This window comes from Etheostoma spectabile, chromosome 8, assembly GCF_008692095.1.
Source record: "Etheostoma spectabile isolate EspeVRDwgs_2016 chromosome 8, UIUC_Espe_1.0, whole genome shotgun sequence".
NCBI lineage: Eukaryota > Metazoa > Chordata > Actinopteri > Perciformes > Percidae > Etheostoma > Etheostoma spectabile.
The window spans coordinates 4,420,772-4,447,147 of record NC_045740.1 but is presented as its reverse complement, the minus strand read 5'-3'; the positions used below and the strand labels follow the sequence as shown (position 1 = coordinate 4,447,147).

The window sequence follows — 26,376 nt, the reverse complement described above, 5'->3', positions numbered from 1 at the left end:
AAGTAACGAGGCGCTCATGAAAGCATCACAGCAGCCTGCGGACAGATGATGTCAGTTTATGGGCTGTAGGGGTTTCTGCATCACCACCATGTGTGCCTACAACGAGTAGGGCTACTGCTGGCCGTCAGCGGGCAGGCAGAGGAGAAGAGGAGGGGAGGAAAAGTGTGTTTACACAGACGGCAAACTGCCTGGGGAATCATCGGGGAGAGGAAGTCAGCCGGCTCTGTGTCTGCCTGCTCCAACTTCCTGCTCAGAAAAAGAAAAAGCCCTGGATCCTATTTCAGTCCAGCACAACTGTGTAGACCAGAAGTAAGCATGGAAAAACAAGGAATCACACCAGCTTCACCATAAAGTTTCGCGGAGGGAAAACTCCAAAGTCAGAGATCGCAGGTAACGTGAAACTACACGGACATCTTTCTATGATCAGCGCTTTGTTGGCTCGCACGTTAGAGAGTGAATAATGCATTATTACCAGTAGTAGCGACTGTATTCACACCGCACATGTATCTTTTCTGTAAAGTGTTAGTCTTGTGTTAACCAAGTCAGATCGAGTGTATTTTTAAGTGTTTAAGCAAGAATAGTACAGGGTTAGATGCGGACACAATTGAGCCGTCTTCCGGTCCGAGCAACATCTTGAAAACGAGTCAGTGGGGCAGAATCGGGATCCTGTGCGTAACAGTTAACGTTAGGGTAAGTTACCGCAACTTTCAAGTGCTACTGTAGCCTCCCCAGACAGAGGCAAACAAAAGACGTGCGATGCATTAACAGTCCATGGCCGCTTTTTAGAGATGATTCTCCTACGGGCCCCTGTTGAATTTTCCACCGTCTGCTAACAGGAAGAGAGCAGATTTAGTCATGGCTAAGTAATGTCTGCACACACCATCTAATCTCATTAGCAGTTTCCGTTCAGCCAACACTGGATGGCTTTGTGCGGACAGCGAGACTTCTCAGTCCGAGCATCCGCAGCAGGGCTCCTGACTCCGGACCAAAACCACCTCAATGTTCCTGGAATATTCCTAGAAAGAATTATGTACCATGTCTGAGGTTTTCACATTGACTGTAGTCTATAACATTTATCTCTGAGTGGCAGGCACTCTGATATTCAAAAACTGTATCAGTAGTAAGGTTATTATAACTTAAGTGTACTTTATTTCAAATCTGTTGATTTCTGTAGGAGGTATGTCTGACCTACAGTAGTAATTTAAGTCCCTCGTGCTATTTGCAGCATTTTGCAAAGGTGAATGTTTATGTCACACTGTTCTAATTGTAGACCTGTATGCTCAGCGGCCCTGTGTTGCCAAGGTTTAGTTTTGCTTCAAAGAATGTGTTCAAAAGACAAACCACGTTTAAAAGCCAAACTGAAGTCTGGGTTCAGATTGGTTTAAGGGTGGAGCTGTGGAAAGGGGACAATGATGTGATCTTTTGACCCTCTCCCTTTGGGATTTCAGTGGGAAGTGTGGCAGGACTGGGAAAATGCTCCCCTGCTGTGGGATCCCCACTCCTCAACATTTGTCCTTGGAAGTAGAATAGGAGGAAGTCCTGACTTTGACAGGTTTGTAGTTTCACATGACAGATAGAAAACTCAGGGGATAGCTTGTGTCGGAAATGAGTTCAGCCCTCCCTCTCTCCTCTCTGGTAAGAGATATGTAGTGGTTGAAAGGCCAGTCTGTTATCATTGTTTGTCATTGTGTTTGCAGTTAGTGACTGATACTAAATAGCATCAGTCACTAATTGCTCCTCGCATCCACAGATAAGACGGCAAAGAATACAAGATGAGATCCATCAGTAAGTAGGGGTGTGTGTAGTAATCTCTCAATTCCAGGTCAGAAATAATACCTGAGCAATACCAAAACCTCTCTTTTTGATACATTTTTTTATTTAACCATAAAAGAAGCCAAACTTATCACACAAGCAGCTGCAGAAATAAAGCTGGATAAATAAAAGAAAGAGTCTAAAATCGGCAAAACTCAGATTTAACAAAAAGCTAATATCTTATTAAGTAAAGACTACAAATCATCTATATACCTGAACAGGAATTAATGCCAACTTTTGGCACTTGACAGTTTTTGTTATTTTGTGCTACGGACTCATTACAGTTGGTACCAAAAAAGTATTTAGTTTTAGACCTATCTGTGCATGTCTCTCTGGTGTAGGGCTGCAACTAAAGATTATTTTCATCATCGATTTATATTCTCTATTTCTAAAATAGTTTCTCAGATTCCAAGGCGATGTCTTCAAATAGCTTGTTTTGTCTGATAAAAAAATCCCAAACTCAAACATGTTCAATTTAAAATGATACCAAACTGAGAAATAAGCAAAATCTCACATGTGAGATGCTGGAAAACAGCATCTCAAAACCCCGCCTCCCCACTATTAATATGTGAGCTCCTAGCAGGCAGACAGGAGCTTCGAGGCTGCACATTCCTCTATTAAAGGAATAACCCACCCTGGGCCAGTCATACTTCCTGTGGAGAGAGGGCCAGGTTGAACCGCAGCATATTTCTGGCTTGAGCTGTTGTTCCTCCTCGTATTTTTTTTTCTCTTCTGCTGCTGCTACATTACACTACGCTCTTTAAAACACACTGTTCTATTCATCACCGGTCTACTTGTCCTTACACCACGTTAGAGGCCGTTCCCTCTTCAAACCATAACCTAATTTAGTCTGTATGCAGAAAAGCACACAGCAAAAAACATTTAATTAAGATGATACCTCAACTCTTCTTGTTCCAAATAGTCTCTCTAAACACACAGAGTATGTTTTATCCATACATTTATTATTTTACACAAGTCTAGAATATAGGAGGTAATGACCACAGTAGCGTAAAGAGGTACCAGGCTTGTTTTCCCCGGAGGTTTGCATTTTGTGCTTATTCTGTCATTGTAGCATCTGGCAGGTAGTGGATGTGTAGGTAGTTTTGATGATTTTTCTGTCAGCTGACATCTCAGGGTGACAATGTTCCATTTTTATTATTAAAATGCCACAGGAGGACGACATTAGACATTTAAAAAAGTGCTCTGCTCTATCCGAGTCAAATGTTTTCACTGATCATGTCTTGCTGTAGGTATGGACAGCGCCATCACTCTGTGGCAGTTCCTGCTGCAGCTGCTGCTGGACCAAAGTCACAAGCACCTGATATGTTGGACGTCCACAGACGGAGAGTTCAAGCTCCTGAAGTCAGAGGAAGTGGCCAAGTTGTGGGGGCTACGCAAGAACAAGACCAACATGAACTACGACAAGCTGAGCAGAGCCCTGCGCTATTACTATGACAAGGTGAATCCAACTGGATATGGTAAATGTGCAGGAGCTGCCTCTGTGTCAACGTCCAACTAGTCATCTCATTGCAGCTTTTGTAACTGATAGAACCTGAAGGCATTTGTTGTTCTTCTCTTAAAACCACAATCTCCCCTGATAGACACTTCCACTTCCTCTTTCTCAGCAAACGCACAGTAGAAATCCGGTCCTTATGTAGCCCTCTAACAAAAAGTTGTTTCAGAATGTATTCGCCGGACTGAAATGCTGTCATGATCCCTGTGATAATCAACATTAGTTCTGTTTTTTAATTTTTTAGATTAATAATGAGTTGGCTGTACATAAATGGTGTAAAGAGTTCTCCTCATAATTAATGGTGTTTCTCTTTTTTACAGAACATCATTAAGAAAGTGATTGGCCAGAAGTTTGTCTACAAGTTTGTGTCCTTCCCTGAGATCCTGAAGATGGACCCTCAGGCGGTGGAGATGGGCCTGGCTTCTGGAAGGTTTCCTCTCCAGGAAGGAGAAGCCTCAGAGCTGGAGGTAGAGGAGGAGGAAGAAGAGGAAGGGGAGGAGGAGGTCCAGAGGATGTCCCTGGCAGCGCAGCAATGTCGGAATGACTACCTCCGCTCGGGTCTCTACTCCTCCTTCAGTATCAGCTCCCTGCAGAACCAGCCTGAGCTGCTCCGTGCCCTGCGGGAGCGCCAGGAGGAGCCGCGCTCCGTTATCCGCTTTGGCACCAACGACAATGAAAGGAGCTCCCCTCCCTCTGCCAAGCCCGAGTCCTACGTCTCCCCCAAGCTACCCAAACTCCGCTCCCCGTCCTCTCCCCACACCCAACCCGGCCGAGTCTGGAGCCCCATAGCCAAGGAGGAAGAGGAGGACTCTGACCTGAGTGCTCAGCCCCTTAACCTCTCCTCTGGGCACAGGGAGCGAGCCCTACAGCCTCCTGAGAAGAGGAGCAGTGGTAGAAGTAACTCCACTAGTAGTAGTAGTAACCAAGGAGATGGACTCCCACCAAAAAGCAAAAAGCCCAAAGCTCTGGAGATCTCATCCCCCTCCCTGCTGTTTGCAGGGAGCGACATCGGCTCCATCGCTCTCAACAGTCCAGCACTGCCGTCTGGCTCCCTCACTCCTGCCTTCTTCACTGCACAGGTGAGATGATTTATCTGAATGATAGACAACTACAACTCTGGGCGTTTAACATTGTGGGTGTGTTTGTGTTTGTGTGCGTGTGCAAATGGGTCTCCTCCCTCTGACACAAGCCTAGTGGTTTAGAGACTCGTTTAGAGAATTTTGGGCATTTTGCTCAATGTATGCTGGAATTGGAAAAATGCAATTACTTGCCGTTGTCGGTTCTGCACACACCTGATACTCCTCTAAAACTTGCTTCATCTCTATCTAGTCCAGACATGTTTACACACCCAATGCTGCAATTTGACACATGTTTACAAGCTCTCTTATTTCTGCGCTCAATAATTTAAGGTAGACTAGAGGTCGTGTCACCCTGTGCCAGCCACAGATGAAGGACAGTGAGCCCAATAATAATTAGAAAGATAGAGAGTAATTCTGGGATATCTGTTTCTGTCCCCTCTGTGTGGTGGCCTGGCCGGCCACAGGGAGATGATGGAATCTATCCAGAGTATGATGTCAGTGTCCCTAAAGCGGTCAGAGAGCAGCAAGAGACACCTGGCACAGCCTCGCATGTGTTGGTGCTATATTTATTTAATTAGTCACTTGAGCCAACACTTCCTTAAGAAACAGACAGAGAAAAGGTATGAAAAACATAAATTCATGTCAGAAAGGAATTTTCCACTTTGGTTTTTGATTAAACCTTTCTAATCATTTCAGTAAACAGCTTTGTCGGGTAAAAGACAAAATGACTGCCAGAATGTTTATTTGCTGCAAATAACAGGCCTTATAGAAGTATGTGTATTCTCAAATCAAAGTTTGAGAAAACAAAGTGGTTGTGGGTGCCCGGGTAGCTCACCTGGTAGAGCGGGCGCCCATATACAGAGGCTCAGTCCTCAACGCAGCGGCTCAGGGCCAACCTGTGGCCATTTGCTGCATGTCTTCCCCCTCTCTCCTCCCTTTCCTGTCTACAGCTGTCCTGTCCTGTCCTAAAGGATAAAATGTCCATCAAATTTCCCAAAAAGTATCAAATAGTATAAAATCAAGTATAAAAAAGCAGTAGGACAAAGTTGTTGTAAATCACCAGTACCAGTCCAAATTTTGGTCACGCTTTCCTATTTAAGTGAATGCTAAAACATGTCCAAACTATTGACTGGTACTGTACATTTGCTCAGGTAAAGTGTGGTACATTCAGTAGTTGCTTGGTAACCTCTTTTGCTTGTACACTCTTAAAAGCCTGACTGCTTGATTAAGATTTTACAATACAATTATTAATGTGTTCTGCCACAAATTTAGAGCTAAATTAATCCAGCTGTGAAATTTTGGTTTGTTTTGGTCTTTGCCATGCTCTGCTACACGTATCAACTGCTATTTAATAATCTATCAATGTGTTTACATTGGAGATGTTAAAAAACAAAATGACTCTGCCACATCAACTGCTTAGCCACACTTTGAGAAAGCTATTCATAATACACTAACAATGTCTGTTTATGAGGGTGCAGAAAGTGAGATCAGAGGAAAACAAGCAATTTACAGGAATCTTCTGCAAGTCCAACCTATGAAAGGGGGGAAGAGGCCCTAAGTGATGCCATATGCTCCAATAATTCCATTAATAATGGGAGCAGGGCTGGGTCTCTCTGCAACACTGGCGCACTTCTCTGAGGTGACACAGGGGAAAGTAGGGGGAGGGGCAGAGAAGACCAGGGGAGAGAGGCAGAAATTGATTTCATATGCTTTCTCTCTAGTTGGTGTTCCAAGTGCTTAAGGATCCCCCCCAATAAACAACAACCCCCACCGTCCACCTCCTCCTCCCCTGCCCACGTCACCCCTGTATTCTGGGGAGAAACCACAGACTTCCTTCCTGCTCCGTCAGTTTGTTTTTCCAAACGCCAATACACGTCCATTTACCATTGCAGCATGTTTCGCATTACCAAAGCCCTCAGAGCAATGCTCTCCAACCAGTTGGTTTCTATGTTTTTATTTAAAAGAAATGTCTTCACTGGTTTCTCTTATTTACACAAAATCTCCCTCCCTCTGTGTTTCCCCCCTCGCAGACTCCCTCTGGTTTGCTGCTGGCTCACAGTCCGCTGTTGTCAGGCATCCACTTCTGGAGCAGTTTGAGCCCCGTTGCTCCGCTCAGCCCCGCCCGGCTGCAGGGCCACAGCTCCCTCTTCCAGGTGAGAGAGAGAGAGAGAGAGAGAGAGAGAGAGAAACACACACACGCACGCACGCACAGGTGTCAAGACATAGGGTACAAAAATAGCAGGAAAAGAGAATAGGAGGGGTGCTCAGACAGTTATTGTTTACTGGTAGTAGGTAATTTCAAAGCAGAGGAGGAAGTTGTGAGGCTGTGCAGGTAAAGTTAAATCTGCAGTAAAATCCCCGTCCTTCCAAGGAGTAAAAATGCCATGAGATTATAAAGAAAGACTTTCCAAATATTTGCCACAGGTAATAAAATGATTGGCTCCTGTTTTAAAAGCCTAAACATATATGGAATCATTTGTTTCTTATACTCATCATGTACATTAACATTGCTCTTCTATGTCCTTAAAATGAATCTGTGTAAAGCCAGTGCCACTCTTGACCTTCTATATTTTCAGATATTCAGATATTTACTTGACAGAAAGCATATATTACACCTACAACAAGATGTTTTTAAAAGAAACTAGTTGAGACTTAGGCAGGTCCAGCAGAGGTGTCCTGTTTCAGCGCTTGTGAGAGGGAGAGGAAATCCTGAGAATACTTCCTGTTTGAGCCCAAGGGAGCCAGTCTGAACAGGGTGGACTGGTTTGAGAGCTGCTCCTCATTTGTGTCACACACACACACGCACACACACACACAGACAGACACAGACATAGAGCTAGGCAGCGTTATTTGTATAGTATAACCACATTCTTTGTGCACAAATAATGTTGACTTCTCCTTCTGTGGTGGAGGTACAGGGGACAGAGAAGAAAAGGAAGAGGCACAATGAATAAAAAAAAACAGGAAACCACAGCAGTGACAATGCTGCAGTTCCTCACCGGAAAGCAGCTTTCATAGAGCCTCCGTCCCCTCCTCGCTAACTCTCAGCCCCTTTCTCTTCCTCCACAGTTCCCCAGCCTAATCAACGGACACATGCCTGTCCCCCTGCCAAACCTGGAAGGAACACCCTCCTCCCTGCTCCTGTCCCCCACCGCTCACAAATCCTGATCCAGGGTCTGAGAAAACCTCCGATCTTCATCCGTCTCTTATTATTGTCATTATCATCAGCAGCAGCAGCAGCAGCAGCAGCAGCAGCAGCAATCTGTTGTCCGTCTTGGTAAATTTTGCTTTAGAAAAGTCCCACGAGACAGTATGTGACCTCAGTTTTTTTGCACTTGAGTTGCTTCAGATTCCAGTGGTTAAAAGCACTTGGTAAAAGCCATACGCCACGATGTCTGTGAGACGTCTGGCTTTTTGGGATAAAGTACAGCACATTTCGACATGACCCTGTCCGTGATGGACAGTAGTGACGTGTAGCTAGCTGCAAAAGGCTAGCCGCTCATTCTGCGCAGAGAGCTTGATTGTTATAATCTTGTAAAAAAAAAAAAAAAAAAAAAAATACATTTACCTTTTCTCCTTAGTGTTCACAATGTGAAACTGTTTCACTTGTGTGGTATTTTATGCACTATGCTTCTCAGATAGTACCGGCTGTGCCTTGATGTCCTATTTTTCTTTTCCAAAATCTTTAAATGAAGACGAGATTTCAAATCAATGAAAAACCTTTAACACTTGTAATGTTCTTTTTTTTATACTGGACTTGGTATACAGTTTGTATTCTGTATAATTTTGTATTGTGAAGAATGTCTTGTTATTTTCAATAAACAAAGCATTGAATGCTTGAACACAATGCCTTACAATGCCAAGTGTCCATACAGGAGGGAAAAAACAATCAGTTCACATAATTCATGTTTATTAAACTTTAGATTTAATTTTTTTACTCTGGAAAAAAAAGCTCAAATATGGCAGGGCATATGCAACAAAATCCCACACCAATATCAATTATCAACAAATAAAGTTAAAGAATATCATACAAAACACATCTTGTAACACTGTTAAATAGACTGTGACTCAGTATCGTATTCACTAGGGGCAGGACTATAGCTAGTGCTACCTGAATTAGGAGGTTAGCGGCTGTGTGCTTCCTCATACAACAGAGCAGGCATGCAACACAATGATGGAGGCAATCCAGAAAACAAAGGATCCATTTTTACAGTTGATGGAGATGGGAATGGCAGAGGAGAGCACATCTGTAATGCACAAAGGCAGCGGAGTCAAACACTGGGGATTCACTTTGCACCTCCTATTTGTTACTAACTAGAGGAGATAGTGTCAGACAGAGGTGGAAAAGGATGAGAAGGTTGTTCACCGTAGTTACGTATTTAAGTTGTTTTGGAAGAATTTAGGAGAAGTAACTAATCCGGCGATGCCCTCGTTATTCATTCTGCGTTGCCTTTTTCCTCCTGCATTTGTTTGTTGGTCACAACTGAGACCGCAGCATCCTGGAATGATATGCCAGCATCCGACAAGAATGTGATCTTTTTTGCACAGAGCTTGGCAGCACTGCCCTCATATTAGCCTCCAGTTAGGTTACAATTATCAGTTATATCAAAGCTGCCCTCAAAAGCCTTCAGAGTAAACGTCACAAATGATGGGTGCAGCTAAAAACAGCACTGTGGAAATTGAGACAGAAAATCAGACCTTTTTGAGTTGCTACAGAAAAACCTCTTTGCTTGTCTGTGTAATACACACACACTGAGGAGCATTGAGGTGGAGTTCTTTTGTGTATGAAAATGACAACAACAAAAAATCAGTTTAAATACCACCACTTCAAAATATTAAATCTATACACATTGCATGTCCTCATTAAAGTGACCGAGCCAGTTAGAATTCTAGACAGTAGTTGGATTTAGCAGCAAATTTTCTTTTCAATAAATATAGATGTACAGTATATAAATGTCTCTTTTGGGCCAGGTTCAGGCCAGACCTGGAAAGGGGGTCGGTCGCACTGTGGACAAGTTTCCCAAGTAGCTTCAGGGGAGTGTTGATGCTCCACGCCAACAGCCTTCTCGGGTTACTGACCCATCGGTGAGACTGTACAGCGAGGAGATTCTTCCCAAATGAATAAAAATACAGTCCAGAGAATCTAAAACAGCATGCTTTGTCTTCTGCTCTTTCCGTTGCCTGAGTGGAGAACAAAGAAAAACCTAGTTATTTTGGTTTTACATATATTTACAGAGATGTCAAAGTCCCCCCCGTCCCCCCCACCAGAGACAACATCAAAATAGAAGGATAATCTAGTTCTAAGAACAACAACTTCCATAATGCTTTGTTGGTTGTAGACAAGGTACTTTTTGTCATGGATTCAAGGAATTACGTTTTGGACTACAATCTGAGCCCCATTTTCTTTCAGCCTATGTGTGTTCACATTTTTTAATACAATACAATACAATACAATAGGTGCCATTCAAAGTGTGCAAAATTAGCTATGAGCAGCTTTGCATTGCGCATATGGATGTACAGAAACCATCACTGGATAACTTTGATACTGAAGACATTTTAAAAATGTGAATCCCAGGCAAGTTCTGCAGATGAAGGAGCCTCTTTTTTCTGTGATGTCGAAGCAGATTTAAAGATGGTTATTTGCGATGGACATCCGAGATAATGAAATCCTCAGCACGTGTAAGTCACGCTCGATAAATGTGTGCATCATGTCTGTGTGTCGACTGAGCTCATTCTCAGAAGGAAAATAAAACACACATTTGTGACATTATGGTTGAAGTACCGTTACGGTCTCCGTGAGCTGTGTCAGATCCACTGCCAACTACAATATCTAACTTCCTGTTTTTTTTAGAACACTAGCATGCATCTGTCCCTTTCACCTCATGCAATATCTTTACCTCAAGTCTCCCGTTCAATTCTACCGGACACCCTGGGGAGGCGCACCTCATTGTTTGAAAACCTCTGAATCCCAGTAAAAATACAAGCAATCAAAGCATTCATATGTGCATCATTCCTCACCTGACTCAGGGTATGATGAGTTCCGGTAGCCGGGATCTCTTTGCAACTGGACCTCCTTCAGTGTGAATATGGATATGCCTGCCAGACATAAAGAGTCAGCAGTGCAACAGAACTCACATCTTGCCAGGAGAAAAGTGTATTTGTTATGAGGCTGTAACTGATCCTCACTGTACACTGCAATATCCTTCAACTTGTACCTAGCGGTGCATGCCAAGTCTGCATTACTGCGTTGCCATTTCATTACTCACTCTCTGGCAGTGTGTGCACACGTGGCCCTAGGCTCCTGAAGTACGGCTGTCTCATTGCTTCATCAGCAGAGATCCTCTTTTTTGACTCATACTGAAATTCAGGGCAGTAAAAGAAACATGCAGTCATTAAAGAACGACAAAAAAATGGGAGTCAGCAATGTGCGATTGCGCCTTGATGCACTTCTCTCTAGATACAGTCCTAACATAGCTGCAAAATATGTCAACGTCTAATGTCTTTTAATATCCCAGTCACGGCTGGCAGATAGAGTGATACTCACTTTTAGGAATGACATCAGCAGGTCGATGCCATCAGTGTCCAACCTGGGGAGAGGGGGAGGGGGCAGGAGAGAGGGAGGTCAGTAGAGGTGGGGTGACTCACAGATGCTGGCGAGTGTAAGGAAGGAAACACAGTAAACTATTCCACAGGATTTCCTTACAGGAAGTGGCAAAGAGCACACACTCCTAACTAAACAAACCAATACTACTAATGTTGAACGCTCTAAAGTCTAAAACGCTCTACAAACAGTAACTTCTCTAATACCTGGGTGTGATTAGAAACATCTGCTCATTTTCCTCTCCAATGATTAGAGGGCTAACAAGAGAAGTGAGTGTTAACAAACTGTAAAGGTGGAAAATGTCCATGGAAATATATCAAATAACCTAATTTGATAAGCTGCAACACAATATAACTTGTGTAACAAAACGACATACCATATTGAGTAGAAAAGAAAATGTTCAGGATATATATTCCTGGTCTTACCTGGGTGCGTGGTTAATGAGCGGCTGGACCTTGTACTTGGGGAACTTGTAGGACTTGAACTCGTCCATAGAGGATATTCCAGGCCAGCTGTCTTCTGTGGGAGTGCCTGTGGAGGGACATTTAATCGACCATGTTAGTCAGGCGTTACCGTGGCAGCTGGAGGGGCTTTTCACGCTGCCACAGGGGCTACATGCCAGAGGTAATGCGATTGAAGGCTCATATTAAAAGTTTGAGTGCTCCCCTGTCTGCAGGGGGCAGCACTGACCTAGCAGCCTGAAGATGAGGTGCAGCTCGTCCTCCACCGTGGAGCCCGGGAACAGGGGCCTGCCGGCAGCCATCTCATAGAAGATGCAGCCCACACCCCTGACAGGAAGGCACAGACATGACTGATTAGGTCATAAATACATGTCTAACTGAAGCTGAAAGACAAATTCAAATTAACTTCTGTATTTATACTACCACTAACTTTTCCGATCAAACTGGCCGGTTTTAATCTGTCCAACTAATAATATAATATATCAAAGAAAGAGGCAGGAATTCATTTAAGAAAGCCTTGAAGTATAAGGGGAACCATTCATGCTTAAATTCCATAATCATTCCACATCAAAGTGTCTTTACTGTAGATCAGGACACCTGTCTGCTGCTGCTCATTCCAAAAATTACTGAGTTGGCAAGAGACTTGAAATAAACAAAGACAAAAAAATTTTAAATTCTTTCTTCTTGACGATTATATTTGCTTCTGCACCTTCACTGCGCTCAGTCATATCGACATAAGGAGAGATTTGCTAGGGGTCTAATATGTGTTTAACAACAGTTGCAATCCTCCCTGATGAGCCCCACTCACCACATGTCTATCTGAGTGGAGTACTCAGAGGAGCCCAGCAGCACGTCGGGAGGCCGATACCAAAGTGTTACTACCTCGTTAGAGTATGTTTTAGTGGGCACAGATTTAGCCCTCGCCAGGCCTGTGGAGCAGAAATATGACGAATAAAAAAAACAGATCCAAAAGGCACATTTAGTCCAAACTTTATCTGAAAAGCTTAATTCCAAAATGCCAAATATTCATTCATTGGATTTCAAATATGGCTCAATTGTATAACACAGTATTTGTAAAATATAAAATGTTAAAATATAGATGAATGCAGCTTTTCACTTTTGATCCAAATAATAGACAATTCATGACACAAAAGAATCGCAATGGGATTATTAATTGATGCAAGTACTCTTTCTAGTTTTTACCAAAGTCAGCCAGTTTGAGCTCCCCTCTGTCGTTGATGAGCAGATTTTGGGGCTTTAGGTCTCTGTGGAGAACTTTCCGTTTGTGACAGTATGCCAAGCCTCGCAGGATCTGGAACAGAAAGATCTGGGGAAAGAGACGTTTTAGATTAGCAACTATCATACTGGTAAAAATTAATTTCAAATAGTGGTGTTGAATAAATGTTACTACATTACACGCAATTCATCCAAATCCCTCTGGAATATAAATTATTCACAAGAATAAAAAGAATTCTGGACTGATGCTTATGAAAACATAATATGTACATGCTCATTTTAAACAGCCCAACTTGATTTTTACAAAGCAGTTTAAGTTTTTTTTTTAAAGCGACATTACCAAATTTCAACAAAATTCACACAAACAAAATAGATAGTTGTGGTAAAGTGAGCTTAAGACAACACATTCCTTCCACCACCAGGGGGCACACTAATAGTGTTACTTGTATTGACACCAGCAACCAGTGTGTCATGGCAGTTGATGAAGTCAGCCTAGCCAGCAGGCAGCCTGCAGAGGCTCACCTTGACATTCTGCATGCTCAGGATGTTCCCACAGTCGTCCATGTACTGCTTGAGGTCTTTGTCCTAGACAAGAGACAGAAGGAGGGCTTTAGAAGAGCAGAAAGGCTACAGGCACAGCAACAGTTATGCTCCTGTATTATCTTCCGCAACTCTACAGAGGGTCATGAATAATAATGATGTAAAATCTATTAATTTCAGCTTCCGTGCACAGAAAACATGTGAGTCATGCAGGAGGGTTGGCTGAGGTCTGATTGGTCTCACCAGGTACTCGAAGACCAGTGTGAGCGACTTGTCTGTGTGGATGATATCGTGCAGCGTCACAATGTTGGCGTGTTTCAGGTCCTTCAGTAGCGACACTACGGGAAAAGAAAGCAGGGACAACTCTAACAGTGAGCATGTGATTACATTGATTCTCTTTAATCTGAACAGTCACGCTTACTTTGCTCCATATCTAACTCCGATGTCTCTGGGTGTACATTGATAAAGCCATGGGAGGTTTCTTTAGAAAGCCTTAGGTCATACACAAATATCCAGGACTCATAAAGAATACCTCAAAGATCTAAATAATCCACAAAGTCACCAAAACAAAAAGATAAAATACCGTGTTCAAAGAAAAACAAAACACAAGGACACAGAAGGCTCAAGATATAAAAATCCCTCTCCTTGTAGAACTTCTTTCCGTTAATTGGTCTAAAATTCTCATTTCAAATAACCACAATGCATTTCTCCGGGGAGGAGGGCAACCTGTAGTTTCAGGCACTTCAACGAAGTTATTTACACTAAAAGCGCCAGAGCTCAAATGTTTTATCAACTGTCACAAACAGAACTAGCGACATGTGTCAGAGTGCATTTGTGTGAAAACAAAGATACCTTGTCACAACATCATAAACGCTTCCATGTAACTGTCGCAGATAGTTCAACCTTATATTGTAGTTTAACCTTTGACCTGCTGCAGGTTCTTGCAATTACTTTTTATGCAGTTCTGCGGTGTGACACAATTTTTTATAATATACAGTATATATATATATAAATAACTTAGCACAAAAAAACTAAATAAATTTGTGTTTGGTAGATTATTTCTCTGTGGAAACAATGCTTTTCTGGCAATAGATCTTATACCGTTGGTAAGCCTGTCTTACAAATGGTGCCCTTTTGTAAGGAACATGCATTTGTGGGACGAGCAGCAGAGCTGAGTATGTGGGTTGCGCCCATGAAAAACTTGCCAAATCTTCTCTACCAACGCCAAACAGCTTACTCTGCCATTGACTCGTTTTTTGGTGGATTGGATGATTGAAGTTTGAAGAAACAAGAACAATTTATTCATTTTACAAACAGGAGCTTCAGCAGCGTGTGGAAGAACCATACACAGCCTGACACCTCCTCCTTATGCTGGTCACCAGCCTGGTCCCACACTGCTGTGGGATGGCATCCCATTCTTCAAACAACATTTGTTGCAAGTCAGCCAACGTGGTTGTGTTGGTCATTCTGGCACGAACAGCACGCCCAAGATGATCCCACAAGTTTTCAACGGGGTTGAGGTCAGGACTGCTGGCAGGCCATTCCATCCTCTCCACTGCCAAATTCTGGAGGTAGTCTCTGATATACCCTGCCCTGTGGGGGCAAGCGTTGTCATCTCGAAGGATCCCAGACTGTGGAGATATGGAATGGCCACATCAGGCCAATCAGGCACCTGATTGTCAGCACCTTGGGGTACCAAAAGCTCAAAACAAGAGTCAACAGCAACAGTAAGCTGAAAAGCTGTTTGGCATTGACAGAGACGATTTGGCAAATTTTTCATGGCCGCGACCCACAGCTCTGCTGCTCATCCCACAAATGCATGTTCCTTTCAAATCACGCACCATTTGAAAGGGAACTAAACAGGCTTTCCAACGGTATAAGATTTATTGCCAAAAAGCATTGTTACACAGATAAATAATATACCAAAAAACAAATGTCCTTACTTTTTGTGCTAAGTTATACATGCGATACATTTTTCCTCCCCCCCCCCCCCCCCCCCCCCCCCCCCGCACGCATTCATAACTTCAGCCCAACACTATTTACATGGTCAACACTTATATAACCAAACTTTTGAGAGAACATCCTAAAAAAAACACAGTGGATTAAACAATTCTGTATGGTTGGGCTAACGTAATTATTCTAAGAGTTCAGCCTCCACAAAAAGTAATAAATATTAAAGAATACCATCAGAAAATGACACTAAAAGGTTTATGATTCATTATCTAGGATTCTGTTCTTATAATCAAACTCCTGTTGGCGAGGAAAAAGAGTGAACTGTGGGTAATGTACGAGATTCCTGGTGCAACGCTGAACCTTTAATACCTTCTCTGATAGCTGTGCATGGCGCCCCCTCCTCGTGCTCCAGTCTGATCTCCTTCAGCGCCACCAGGTTGTCTGTCAGCTTACTCCTCCCCTTGAAGACTGTAGCGTACGTGCCCTGGAGGACAGGACGACGAGGAAAGAGGGGGGTCAGGCTGTCAGGGGTTAAAAGTAAACTCTAGAACTGTGTCTGTATGTGTTATTTTCTATAAGAACATCAGCACCTGTAAAGTCAAGGTAAACAGTGAACACGCACGCACACACACACGCACACACACACGCACACACACACACACACGCATGCACACACACACACACAAACACACACACACACACACACACACACACACGTACCTCTCCCAGTTTGTCCAGTTTGACGTAGGTCTCCAGCTTCCCAAATCCAATTTCTGACTGGAGAAGAGAAAGGGACAAACGGCATTAATGAGAGTAGCGTCTTTATTAGCACTGACAAGCTTACAGACACTACGGCAAATCCTTATGACGGCCTTGCAGCAACAGAGGAGGGATGTAAGGAGGTCACACCATCAAAGCTAATCTCATGTGACAGTTGACTGTTGGCTTTTGGCTTTTACAATGTATTTGTTTATAGGGAAGGGAAGGCAAACTTTATTTATAAAGCATGTTTAATACACAATGGAAAACTCTAATGGGCTTTAGAGATCCAACATTAGTCAAGTAATTAATTAGTCAATCGACAGATAGTTCTTTGGCAACTATCTTTTGCTTATTTTTTACGCATAAATGGCAACGTTTTGCTGGTTCCAGCTTCACCATTAGATGATTGGATCCTATTTAGTAAGCTGAACATATTTGTTTTAGACCATTGCTCGAATTAATCAAGCTATCTAAATATATCTCCTTGGGCTATGGGTAATTCCAACAGATTCTGACAGAAGTGAGAGTCTGAGGTTGAGTCCTTAGGAAAGCTTTTTTTCTTCTTGCAACTAGGAGCATAAAAACTAAAGGCAGCTTAACCAGACATTAAACCCTACACCATGAAGACCAGTGCCAGATGAGCTGAGAGGTCTGTGTGGAACACGTATTGAACAAAGCCATTTAGTGCTTTCTAAACAACTCTGCAGGAAAGCCTGTATGCAAATGCCTTGCATGGGGTGAGGCACAGTGTTCATACGTTTCCTCTATTCGGGTTTTGACAGATGCACATTCAAAGTAAAACCACAAGCCAATTATTGAGGCTGCTGACAAAGTGAATGCTGGCTGAGAGGATGACATAAGACGGGGCAAGGTGTGAGCCCACTCTCACTTCTGTTTCTATATGCCTTTAAAAAAAAAAAAACTCTCACAGCTGTTTTTATGTTCCGCAGCCCCTCCCTGACAGCCTTTCTGTTTCTATTCCTCTATATGTCCACCCCATTCTCCTCCACTGTCGATTTTTAAATCAGAACTTCTCGCTCTCAGATGTGGGCAGCAAGTACTGTACATAAGCACAGTTTGGAGTTATCCACATTTCACAAGGGAAATATTCTAGTTTCTATTTCACAACATTTATCTGACAGTTGTGGCTTTGAGCTACCTTCCAGATTCAGATTTTAGCTGCAAAATGTTAGAAAAGATGATTGTCTGTGATGGTCATGTCTGTTATCTAAGGTATCTAATATGCTTTATTAACCCCCAAAAAGACTAATGTTTATCAACTGTTAGGGACGTGAGGCAAAGATTATGCCTGAGGTGAAAGTGACAAGTATATGCCAGATGTGTGAGAATAGAAAGTCAAGTCATTGTCCTGTAGTCTGGCTCGCTGATTTACCAACATTTAAAATACTAAACTCACTAACTTGCCTGTCTGCTGTTTGGTGCTGAGCAGGTAGCACAGAGAGGGTTCATTACATTTTAAAAACTGAATTTTGTTTACTTTGTATTGATCATCCATTTCACTACTCAGTGCCACTTTCTAATTTCCCTTCTCTTTTTTTACCAGAACACTGTCTTGTCTTTTTTGCCCACTCTCCACTCACTCTCTCTCTCCTTCCATATTTTTCCCTCTTTTCTGTCTTGGTCTCACCAGTGATGCTCTGCGGGAGCGTCGGCTCAGCGGCTGGTCAAAGGACGGGCTGCTCAGCTGCAGCTTCTCCAGGTAACCGTCAGGTATTCGGATGTCGGCCGGCAGAGACAGACGTTTGTTCAGGTCCTGCACATGCACAAATGGATAAAAACAACAGAGAACCTAATTGAAAAACAGTGTCAACATGATGTAAAACCATGAAAAAACAGGAGTTAACCCTCAGCAAACAGCGTAAGCTCTGAATAAATACCCATGATTGACAAGAAAATGGCGGAAACCCAAAGTAAACAAGTAGAATCTGTAGGAACCAGTCAGATTTACGCCTCACTGGTCAACAGAGAGGGCTGTGTGTGTATAAATACACGTGTAGCAGCTTTGCGTTGATACACTTTTGTGTAGCAGACTTGGGTACATAATAAAGAAGGCTTGTGGAGCCCTTTAAGAGTTTGAGGTTAAGTCTTTCCCAGAGCAACAAAGTACTAAAGCATGATCTTAATTACTTGTTATATAAAATCAAACATGCTTACAATATAACGTCTGGATTCTTCCCATCATGCATTTCCTCTATTTGTTAGATTACTGTTAATCCGTCCTCTCTCTCTCTCTCTCTCTCTCTCTCCTTTAAATCTCTCACTCCCTCTGAAGTAACTACGGCGTTGGACACTTAGTAACACCCTTCCCTCCTCACCAGCATACAACAATATGCAACTTTGAACTTTCCGCTTTTCAACAACAAGCTTTCTGATAAATCGGTAACCAAAGGTGACTGACTCGTGAACTGTTGAACTAATCCTTCAGCATTTTGTTCAAACGACAGTGACTCAGTTTTTTGCCCCTGCTATAGCTGACAGATTTGGACATGCGGTCAGTTTTATAGGAAGTTATGTTTTTTTTGTTGTTTTTTTAACTTCAGTAATTAGGACACACTGTACATTGCACAGGGCAGTTAACAAATGTGTTAATATGTGGACATGTTTGTTAGAATTGTTAGTCTGATGCAGTGTAACAAAACAGAAATTTCAGAAAAAAGGCTAACGTTTCCAGTATATGTTCCCAGAGCCCAAATGGCTTATTTTTTCAGATCAACGGTTCAAAACCTAAAGATAATTCAGTTTATTGTCATATAAAAAAGCAGTAAATTCTCATATTGGAGAAGCTGTACGATAAATCAATTATTAAAATAGCTGCATCTTAATTGTTTCAGCTCTATATGCATGGTGAAAATCTACTTGTCCTCTCCTGTATGTGTATTTTTAATGACTTTATATCCAGTTTTGCTGGTCTGTAGTTTCTGTAAATCAAGATTGGTGCTTTGTCCCCAGAGCAAGTGATGCCATTCATCACCTAACCCTAACCCCCCTAAAGACTACCCCCGCCCTCAAATCAAACCATCCTAATCTGTTACAACAGGGGCCCATCTGGGCCGCATTACAGTAATCCTTGTGATGTAATCCCAAAACAGCACTACTTCCTCTCCAGTTAGAGACATACAATCCTCTACCTGAACACTGACGGAGGGATTTCCTTACTCCTCACTTCTCTTCTTATTGTTCTACTGTCCCTCCTCTGAGTGTCACATCAGCACAAAGGCAAAGAATGAGGCCACACAGTGATCTCGCTGTTGGATCACTTCATCAACAACAAGCGCGGTGACGCGGTCAATCACGCTACTCATACCAACACACACGACACACAGAGTGTTTGTTGGGCTGCGGGAAAGTATGGAAACTGTGTGCTTGTGTACACGTTTCTGTCCAAATGAATTTCTTCAGGCTGCGAAACAGTCACAGGAAGCGTAGGGTGTACTGCTTGCACACACTGTCCATACACAGCGAGAGGTGATGTGTCATGTCTCTGTGTGTGGGTCGCCTCAAATGAAGTAAGCTGGTTAACTACGCATTTAAGGTTGTTTTTTTTCTTTATGTGCAGTCTTGTATGCTCAGTTTTTGTCGGTGTAGCTGCTGGTATCTGCTCGTAAATCCCCAGAGGTCCTGCACTCAAACCAACCAATAAACACAGTCAGAGGGAAGGAAGTGTGTGTTCTTCAATCACAAGACGTTTCCTCGCATAATCGCATACATGCACCCAACATGTGTGTCATTGGCAAGATGTCAACATCAACCACAAAGCAAATCACACATACAATACAATAAAAAAGTATGTCTGCTCTTTTTGTTAGATGTTGCATATTTTTTTACATTTTAATTTGCTTAAAGGAGAATTCCGGTCCGGTGCAGTGATTCCTTCCGAGTGACCACAGTGAATCTAACTGTTGTAGATGTGAAAGAAATGCATAAAAGTTGCGCTAATTCAGCTGTGTTTAGTTCCTGTGTTGGTACTGCAAGGATCGCTTCTGGACGTCTACAAACTACAACACAGAAAAGAGATACAAACATATATTCAAAAATAAGCATATGCTTATTTTTTAAAAGTAAGTGCTGTAGTACAACTAGCAGGAAACAAGTTATAATTGAGGTAATTTTGGAGACACTACCTTATTTAATCATTAAATTGATGGCCTACATATTTTTGTTTTATCTCTTTTCTGTGTTGTAGTTTATAGACGGTCCTTTAGCACTTTAACTGCCATCTCAACACCAGAACTAAACACAGCTGAATTAGCACAACTTTCATGCATTTCTTTCACTTCTACTGCAGTCAGATTCACTGTGTTCACTTAGAAGAAATAACTGCACATAGGGAGGCGCTTTTAATGATGGGGGGGGGGGGGGCAGCAGCCATAGCAATGGAAACTAAACCGTTAAAAATATTAACTGGTTAGATTTCTATTCCCCAAACAAATCTCAAGTAGATTTCTTCAGTAAGTTTTGAGAATATTACATGTAATGAGAATGTAAATAAAAATGTGGAAGGTAAGAAGTTCATTGTCATTCTCTTTTTCACTTTCACTTTGAACATGGACAGTCAGTTGTACTGACTCAAATCCCATTAGTAGCCATTGAGGTGGATTAAAGGGACTTTTCCTGGCTTTGTTGTAAAGAAAGAGAGAGATAAAAACACAGTTTCAGATCTATTGTTTAAAGTCCTTAAAACAATCCAAACATCATGTCCGAATTTATTGATTATGTTGAACACTAAACAAATGAAAGAAGCAACACTTGTCACTTTGTCCATCTGATTCTACTTAATTTAATAATCTGATGTTAGCCAATGTCAAAAATCTGCAAAATTCAAGAAAACCTCACTGAGCAAACTTTATCTGTTACCTTAAAATAAAGCGCCATAATTTCTCTTCTTACTTAACGCTGCCTTTCATGTGTCCCTACGAGCCGGCTGGATTAAAGCTTCCACTCTTGATCTGCTTCTACATTTTGTGTGCACGTCTGTCTTTCCATATGCTCTGCTGAATAAAACTGCGTAGTTTTGTGTAAGACATGACAACATTATCTCTACAGTGGCTTACTTCTGTTCCCAAATGTTTAAACTGCATGAAATTGGGGTAATAAAGCTGAACTGTATTTAATATATACAAAAACCTTTAAAAACATACTTAAGGTAAAAATTAAAGCTCTCTAAGACAACAAACAATCCTCATAATAATAATAATAAACATTCATATTCGACATAAAAATCACCAGAGTCGTCAAAATCGGCCCTTTACTGAATCAGTGCATGAGTAAAGAGAGAGTGAGAAAGTAAGGAGGGGGGTGGTGGTGAAAGTGACTGTAACTGTGTAAAACAGATTTTAAAAGTATGCTCAGCAGTACAGTATGTGGAGTCACTGTGTGCATATGTGTGTGTGTGTGTGTCCCATGCTGAGATCTTGTGGGCAGCTGAAGATTTCAGCGTGTTTATGACACACTATGAGAAACAGCCTACGCTGAGTAACAGCATGGTGCTCTAGTGCCTTTACTTTTCAGTGAATTAATTAAAGCACTGCTTCAATGACAACGTGGAGGCTGAACCACTAAGCCAGGTAAATGTCATGATTCATAAAAGTAGCATATTCAAATGTCAACGGTTGTTAATGTAGCAAAATTACTCATATCCCCCACAACATATCCACCATTTAAAAAACGCTATGCAAGGAGAAGAAAAAAAAAAAAGAGTCTGAAAACTAAAAAAAAAAAAAATCCCCACCTCTGCAGAGATGCGTCTGTTCCCTCTGTTCCGTAGACAAACACCCGTCGGCGACTGCACCTCATCAGAGGAAGTTGCTGATGCCTGGTCACTTTCCCCATCCGAGCCCATCTTCAGGTTCTCGTGGACAATATCTGGAGTAGAGAAAGAAAGAAAAAGAGGTTGACGGAATCTGATAGAGGAATCAGGTCTATGGAGGACAGGTAATGACTTCAACAGGAAAAACAAACAAACTCCGTTGGACACTTTCCAAAGTCTGTCTTTATCTGCCTGTGTCGAGCAGAAGATACAAAAAGTGTATTAATGTTTAATAAGTTTGACTGGTAGATTTAATTTATTTCATTGTCACCGGAACAGACTCATAGATATAAAGTACATTTGCATTTCTTTCAGGCGTTATGCTTATATTAGGGAGCGTTGTGAATTTAAATATTGTATCTAGGCTGAGAATCTAAGCTGCTGGTTTTCTGGAAGTGTGATTATGTTTAGTCTATTTTTTAACAAATGGCTTATTGTGTGACTGGACATAACACTGGAAGGATTCTACTGATATATGCCTCTAGCAGTGGTTTGTTTGAGCACATGCACTGTAATAAAGCGCTCTGTATGTAGGCTCAGCTGACTCAGTAGAAATGTGAAATGCAAGGATTTTACATGTAGTTCTACATTCTACATGTGGACTTTTAATCTAGCAGCTTACACACCCAAAGGTACAGCACATTTGCATTCCAACATTCTACCTATTGACACAAAAAAAAAATATCTCCTGTACTAAACCTCTGTTTAAAGTCACAGCGCAGGAAAGACAAATATCAAATGTGATCATCGCAGCCTGTTTGTGCGTGTGTGAATGTCTCACCGAGGCGACTGCCATTGCGAGGCATGACCATGAGAGAGCCCAGGCCTCCTCCGATGACGCTCTGAGGCCGTCGCAGCGGTGGCTTTTTAAAGGAGCTTGTGTACTGGTGGAGGAAAGAGTGGACACTGTGGGCCGAAGGAGGACGACCATTTCTCACCATGGGCTCTGTGGAAATCAACATTTTTCTTTAGAAAAAAACATTTATATACATATTGATGCACAGTGCTCTATGGTTTACTAATCATATGAGCCTGCCTAACACTGAATTAATGTAACTGATAACAGAAACACTGAGTTTTATAATGGCATTGACAAAAAACTTTTTAATGTCAATCTGTCACATCATTGCCAATACCTGAGCTGCTTAATAAGAATAGTGTCAGTTTGTATGCTGATAGGCTAATAGAAAAAAAGCATATAAAGGATTAATATTGCTGCTACTTATACACGCATAAACCTAGAGGCCCAAGATCCAATCCCACCAGAATTTCCTCTTTTGTCTCCACCTTTATTCTTAGGGTTTTGTACAAACTAGTTCTTTTCCAGCATTATCTGACCAAAAATCATCAACAAACTGGTCAATGAATTTCACACTCACTTGATGGTGGTGGAAATTTATTCAAAAAGTGCCTATTTTTGAGTATAATGTTTGTGAAAAACGCTAAAACAGAATTTTTTTTCACAAGCTGTTAGCTTTGTTTCTCCACATATTCTTTATTTCAGAATCATTTTATGCATTTGTATTGTTTTCTGAAGTATGAAGTTTAATCATTAAAAAAAAGATTTAAAGTTTTGTCTTGGAGTATACTATATGGTGCAATCTTCTTCCAACCATTCAGTACGCATTAATCAAAATCAAGTTGGCTGAAAACCCAACTTTTTAATGGTAATTGGAAGGTGGTAAGGATTTCAGGCATTTTGCTGGCTAACAGACTAACAGAAGCTATCTGATGCACTCACTATACATTACTGGTTACATAGCATAACACACATAATAAAATAAAATAAGAGGTTTTAACTTGTAATCTACTGATGCATAGATTTGTATGTAATATCAGTTAACTGCTGTCAGTCAATTGCATGCTGAACAAGTACTATTCCACTTATAGTGTGTTTCTATAAATGTACTTGAACAAGAACACAGAATTGTCTTTTTCACTGGTTTAAAAACAGAGAATCAAAAAACAGAAGACAACAGGGTGTTTGAGAACAAAGAACTGTTCCAACATCCATAAAAAAGAAAAACAAAGAGAGAAACAGAGATAAAAGTGAAGGACTGATTAGGAAACTGATGAATTGCTATACAACAGATATACTGTACATATACATACACACTGTAGATTGTGTACTGTAAATCAGTTTTTTAAAACAGTTTATGGTATTGAAATGTGTTAAATATACTCTTCATGTAAATAATATGAAAATGATTGATGGTCTTATTTTTAGCACACCTTAAAAAAACAGTGCATATATATATATAAAATACAAAAATAAAAAAACGCTGGAAAAAAACAATGGGATTTGATGCCGTCTAATCTTTATGTGTTGGATTTTTCTAAAACATCACATTCCTGAAGCCTGCCATTGAAACAACGGTTACCTAATTGTAAACAGAGCTGGGGCAGTTACATTGTGGTCTGTTCTCGAATCCAGTGTGACCCTTATACTGTAAATAGTCAATATCAAAAGTATCTCTACGTTTGACAAGTGAGAGACTCAAGAATGTAAACAAAGCGTCTTATTGTCCCAGCAGTGTGTTTTGCCTGGAGAAAAGGTTTCGTAAACTGCCTGACCGAGGAGCATTTGTCTAAAAGCAAGAATGGAGCTGACAGAGGTGAAAGATTTATTGTGTATAGAGTAGCAGCACCAACTAAAACACTAACTGTTTAGCCGGCAGGCAGAGACAAAAGGATACTGTAGGACATGTGCAACAAGGGCAGTGAAGATTAGGACGAGACAGAAGGCAACGCTTATAGAGTACCAGAAAAAGAAGATGGTTATGGGGCGGATGCATCGGTTTGTCTCTGAAAAACAACAGGGAAAGATATTTTTAGGTGTTTAAGGTGCATCCTTCCTCATCAGTCTGGTTTGGCATGGCCCTTTATATGGCTGCCTCTATTTGCATGTTTGGGTGGAGAGTTAAAGTGGTTAGTGTCGGGAATCAACAAACAGGACTTGGATGCTTATCTTTAGATTGGTTCTTGTTATGAAATATTTTGGGTATTTTATCTGCTAGATTAGCGAAAAACAGACAATATCCTAAATTGGTATTTACTAATTTATCCGAAACTTATCGGCTACCCCTAGAACAAATCAGTGAATCCGACAGAAAAAAAAAATCAACAACAGGTGTGTGGGGTAAATTTTGTCCGTTAATTAAAATGCAAAGAAATGTGTGATCGCAAACTGTGTGTTACATTAGCATGTAAAATCCCAGCTTCATCCGTGACTGTGTTTCGGGTCTTTTGGTTTGTGAGACATTGTTTTTCTTTCACATTTCACATTGTAGCTTTTTGTTAGCCCTATATTTTAAAATGATGGACATTTTTGGATGCAGTTTTTTGTTGACAGGCTTGCAATCCTACCTTTCTTAGAATTTTTATCAACAGACTAAATAAACCCCATACACGTACCTTTTATGTATTGTGAGGTCATAGAAATAATTTTTTTTTATTGAGAGTTAGAATTAAAAAGCCAACACTAATATTTTATTTCAGTCACTGTAGTCTTGCTGGCATCAATGGGTATTTGTTTTGGGCTGTATAACAGATGACTGAATGTGCTCTCATTCACTGCGACATCACAGTAACCCTTCCCACACCCGATTAGATAAATGCACCCCGGACTTGGCTGTCATCAACCATTGGCACTGATTTTCAAGCTGGAGCAACTGTTCAGTTATATCTGTGTTCAACTTGAACAAATCCGAGGCAGGAAAAAAGACATGCAGTTGCAGATGTCCCCATCTAAACCACCCCCTATCGCTTGCTGATTTGTCTGGCTTCTAGTTTCCAGGGTCAAGCAATTCTCAGTCCATTTTTGCGACTGAAATGTTATTGACAAAATTAAGCTCACATGGTTCAGAATGCCTTTTGAGGCGGATTTGGAGTACTGTGGGCGTGCGGGTTTTGTTAAGCAAAAAAATGTCATTACGTAACAGTTTTGTAAGCGCAGACGTCAAAACTTTGGAACATTTGTTGTGTCCTATATTACAAGCCATGTCATTAATTTGTTATTTTTGTTGTGTTTTTTTTGCACACACACTAACATTCCCTTCTACTCCAATGAGTCATTTCCTAGATTTTTTATGAAAGAAAATACAGAGCCCCCATCCAAAGGCCCTTATGCTACCTCTTTCTTATCTCTGCCTCGCTGGCCTGAGTTATAAGTGTTGCATAATCATAATCAGATCAGGACCATAACCCTTTCCCAAATCACAGAGTTCAGATCACATCTCATCTGGCTACTCCAGTCTGTCTCCTCTCTACCATCCTGTTACACAGGCTGCTAAAATCCCCACACACACACGCACAACATAATTCTGTGTCCCTACTCACCAAGCCCAGAACACTCTGGCCAAACCTGGTGTTAATCAGTATACAAAAAGCTCTTTACAAAGCCCAGCTAGTTCTCAGAGGGAGATGGGGAGGGGGGGGGAAGACTTGGACGATCTGATTGATTGAAGAAGGGGAAAAAACTTCTCATTTGGACAAAAGACAAGAGAGGAAAACTGACAACAGGCCTGAAAGAAGCTTTGGGTTTGGGGGGACCTCTGGGTGGCATAAAGAGAAAAAGAAGAGCTGAAAGATTT

The 26,376-nt window shown here is 41.5% G+C and overlaps 2 protein-coding genes across 6 annotated transcripts in view; one reads left to right on the top strand and one right to left on the bottom strand.

Annotated features, from left to right (window-relative positions):
* Positions 1-6: 6 nt before the first annotated feature.
* LOC116694293 (ETS domain-containing protein Elk-3) lies at positions 7-8,246 on the top strand. Of its 3 annotated transcripts, XM_032523940.1 has the most exons (6): positions 11-390; positions 1,449-1,552; positions 3,063-3,271; positions 3,646-4,404; positions 6,435-6,557; positions 7,474-8,246. In XM_032523940.1, the coding sequence occupies exons 3-6, from the start codon at positions 3,065-3,067 to the stop codon at positions 7,570-7,572; spliced, it is 1,188 nt and encodes a 395-aa protein (XP_032379831.1). In that variant the 5' UTR covers positions 11-390; positions 1,449-1,552; positions 3,063-3,064; the 3' UTR covers positions 7,573-8,246. The 3 variants fall into 3 exon arrangements, with proteins under 3 accessions (XP_032379832.1, XP_032379831.1, XP_032379830.1); XM_032523941.1 differs by lacking the exons at positions 1,449-1,552; positions 7,474-8,246 and adding an exon at positions 4,869-5,024 and having other exon boundaries at positions 7-390; XM_032523939.1 differs by lacking the exon at positions 1,449-1,552 and having other exon boundaries at positions 13-390.
* Positions 8,247-8,445: 199 nt separating this feature from the next.
* LOC116694290 (cyclin-dependent kinase 17) overlaps positions 8,446-26,376 on the bottom strand; it is a 31,474-nt gene continuing 13,543 nt past the window's right edge. For 2 of the 3 annotated variants that reach the window (XM_032523926.1, XM_032523927.1), the window contains exons 3-18: positions 22,566-22,730; positions 21,707-21,840; positions 17,606-17,731; positions 15,916-15,972; positions 15,565-15,679; positions 13,486-13,580; positions 13,225-13,287; positions 12,670-12,793; positions 12,275-12,395; positions 11,696-11,793; positions 11,431-11,536; positions 11,212-11,262; positions 10,949-10,991; positions 10,671-10,761; positions 10,423-10,500; positions 8,446-9,585 (exon numbers count right to left, since the gene is read on the bottom strand). In XM_032523926.1, the coding sequence (XP_032379817.1) occupies positions 9,548-9,585; positions 10,423-10,500; positions 10,671-10,761; positions 10,949-10,991; positions 11,212-11,262; positions 11,431-11,536; positions 11,696-11,793; positions 12,275-12,395; positions 12,670-12,793; positions 13,225-13,287; positions 13,486-13,580; positions 15,565-15,679; positions 15,916-15,972; positions 17,606-17,731; positions 21,707-21,840; positions 22,566-22,730 (1,505 nt within the window). In that variant the 3' untranslated portion in view covers positions 8,446-9,547. The remainder of the gene's footprint in view (positions 9,586-10,422; positions 10,501-10,670; positions 10,762-10,948; positions 10,992-11,211; positions 11,263-11,430; positions 11,537-11,695; positions 11,794-12,274; positions 12,396-12,669; positions 12,794-13,224; positions 13,288-13,485; positions 13,581-15,564; positions 15,680-15,915; positions 15,973-17,605; positions 17,732-21,706; positions 21,841-22,565; positions 22,731-26,376) is intronic. The other variant, XM_032523928.1, reaches the window with a different exon arrangement.

Excerpts from the sequence above, each read along its gene's own strand:
- LOC116694293 (XM_032523940.1), top strand. The coding sequence starts at position 3,065 with ATGGACAGCGCCATCACTCTGTGGCAGTTCCTGCTGCAGCTGCTGCTG. Across the intron at positions 4,405-6,434 it reads CTGCCTTCTTCACTGCACAG|ACTCCCTCTGGTTTGCTGCT; the intron begins GTGAGATGATTT and ends CCCCCCTCGCAG. Across the intron at positions 6,558-7,473 it reads GCCACAGCTCCCTCTTCCAG|TTCCCCAGCCTAATCAACGG; the intron begins GTGAGAGAGAGA and ends CTTCCTCCACAG.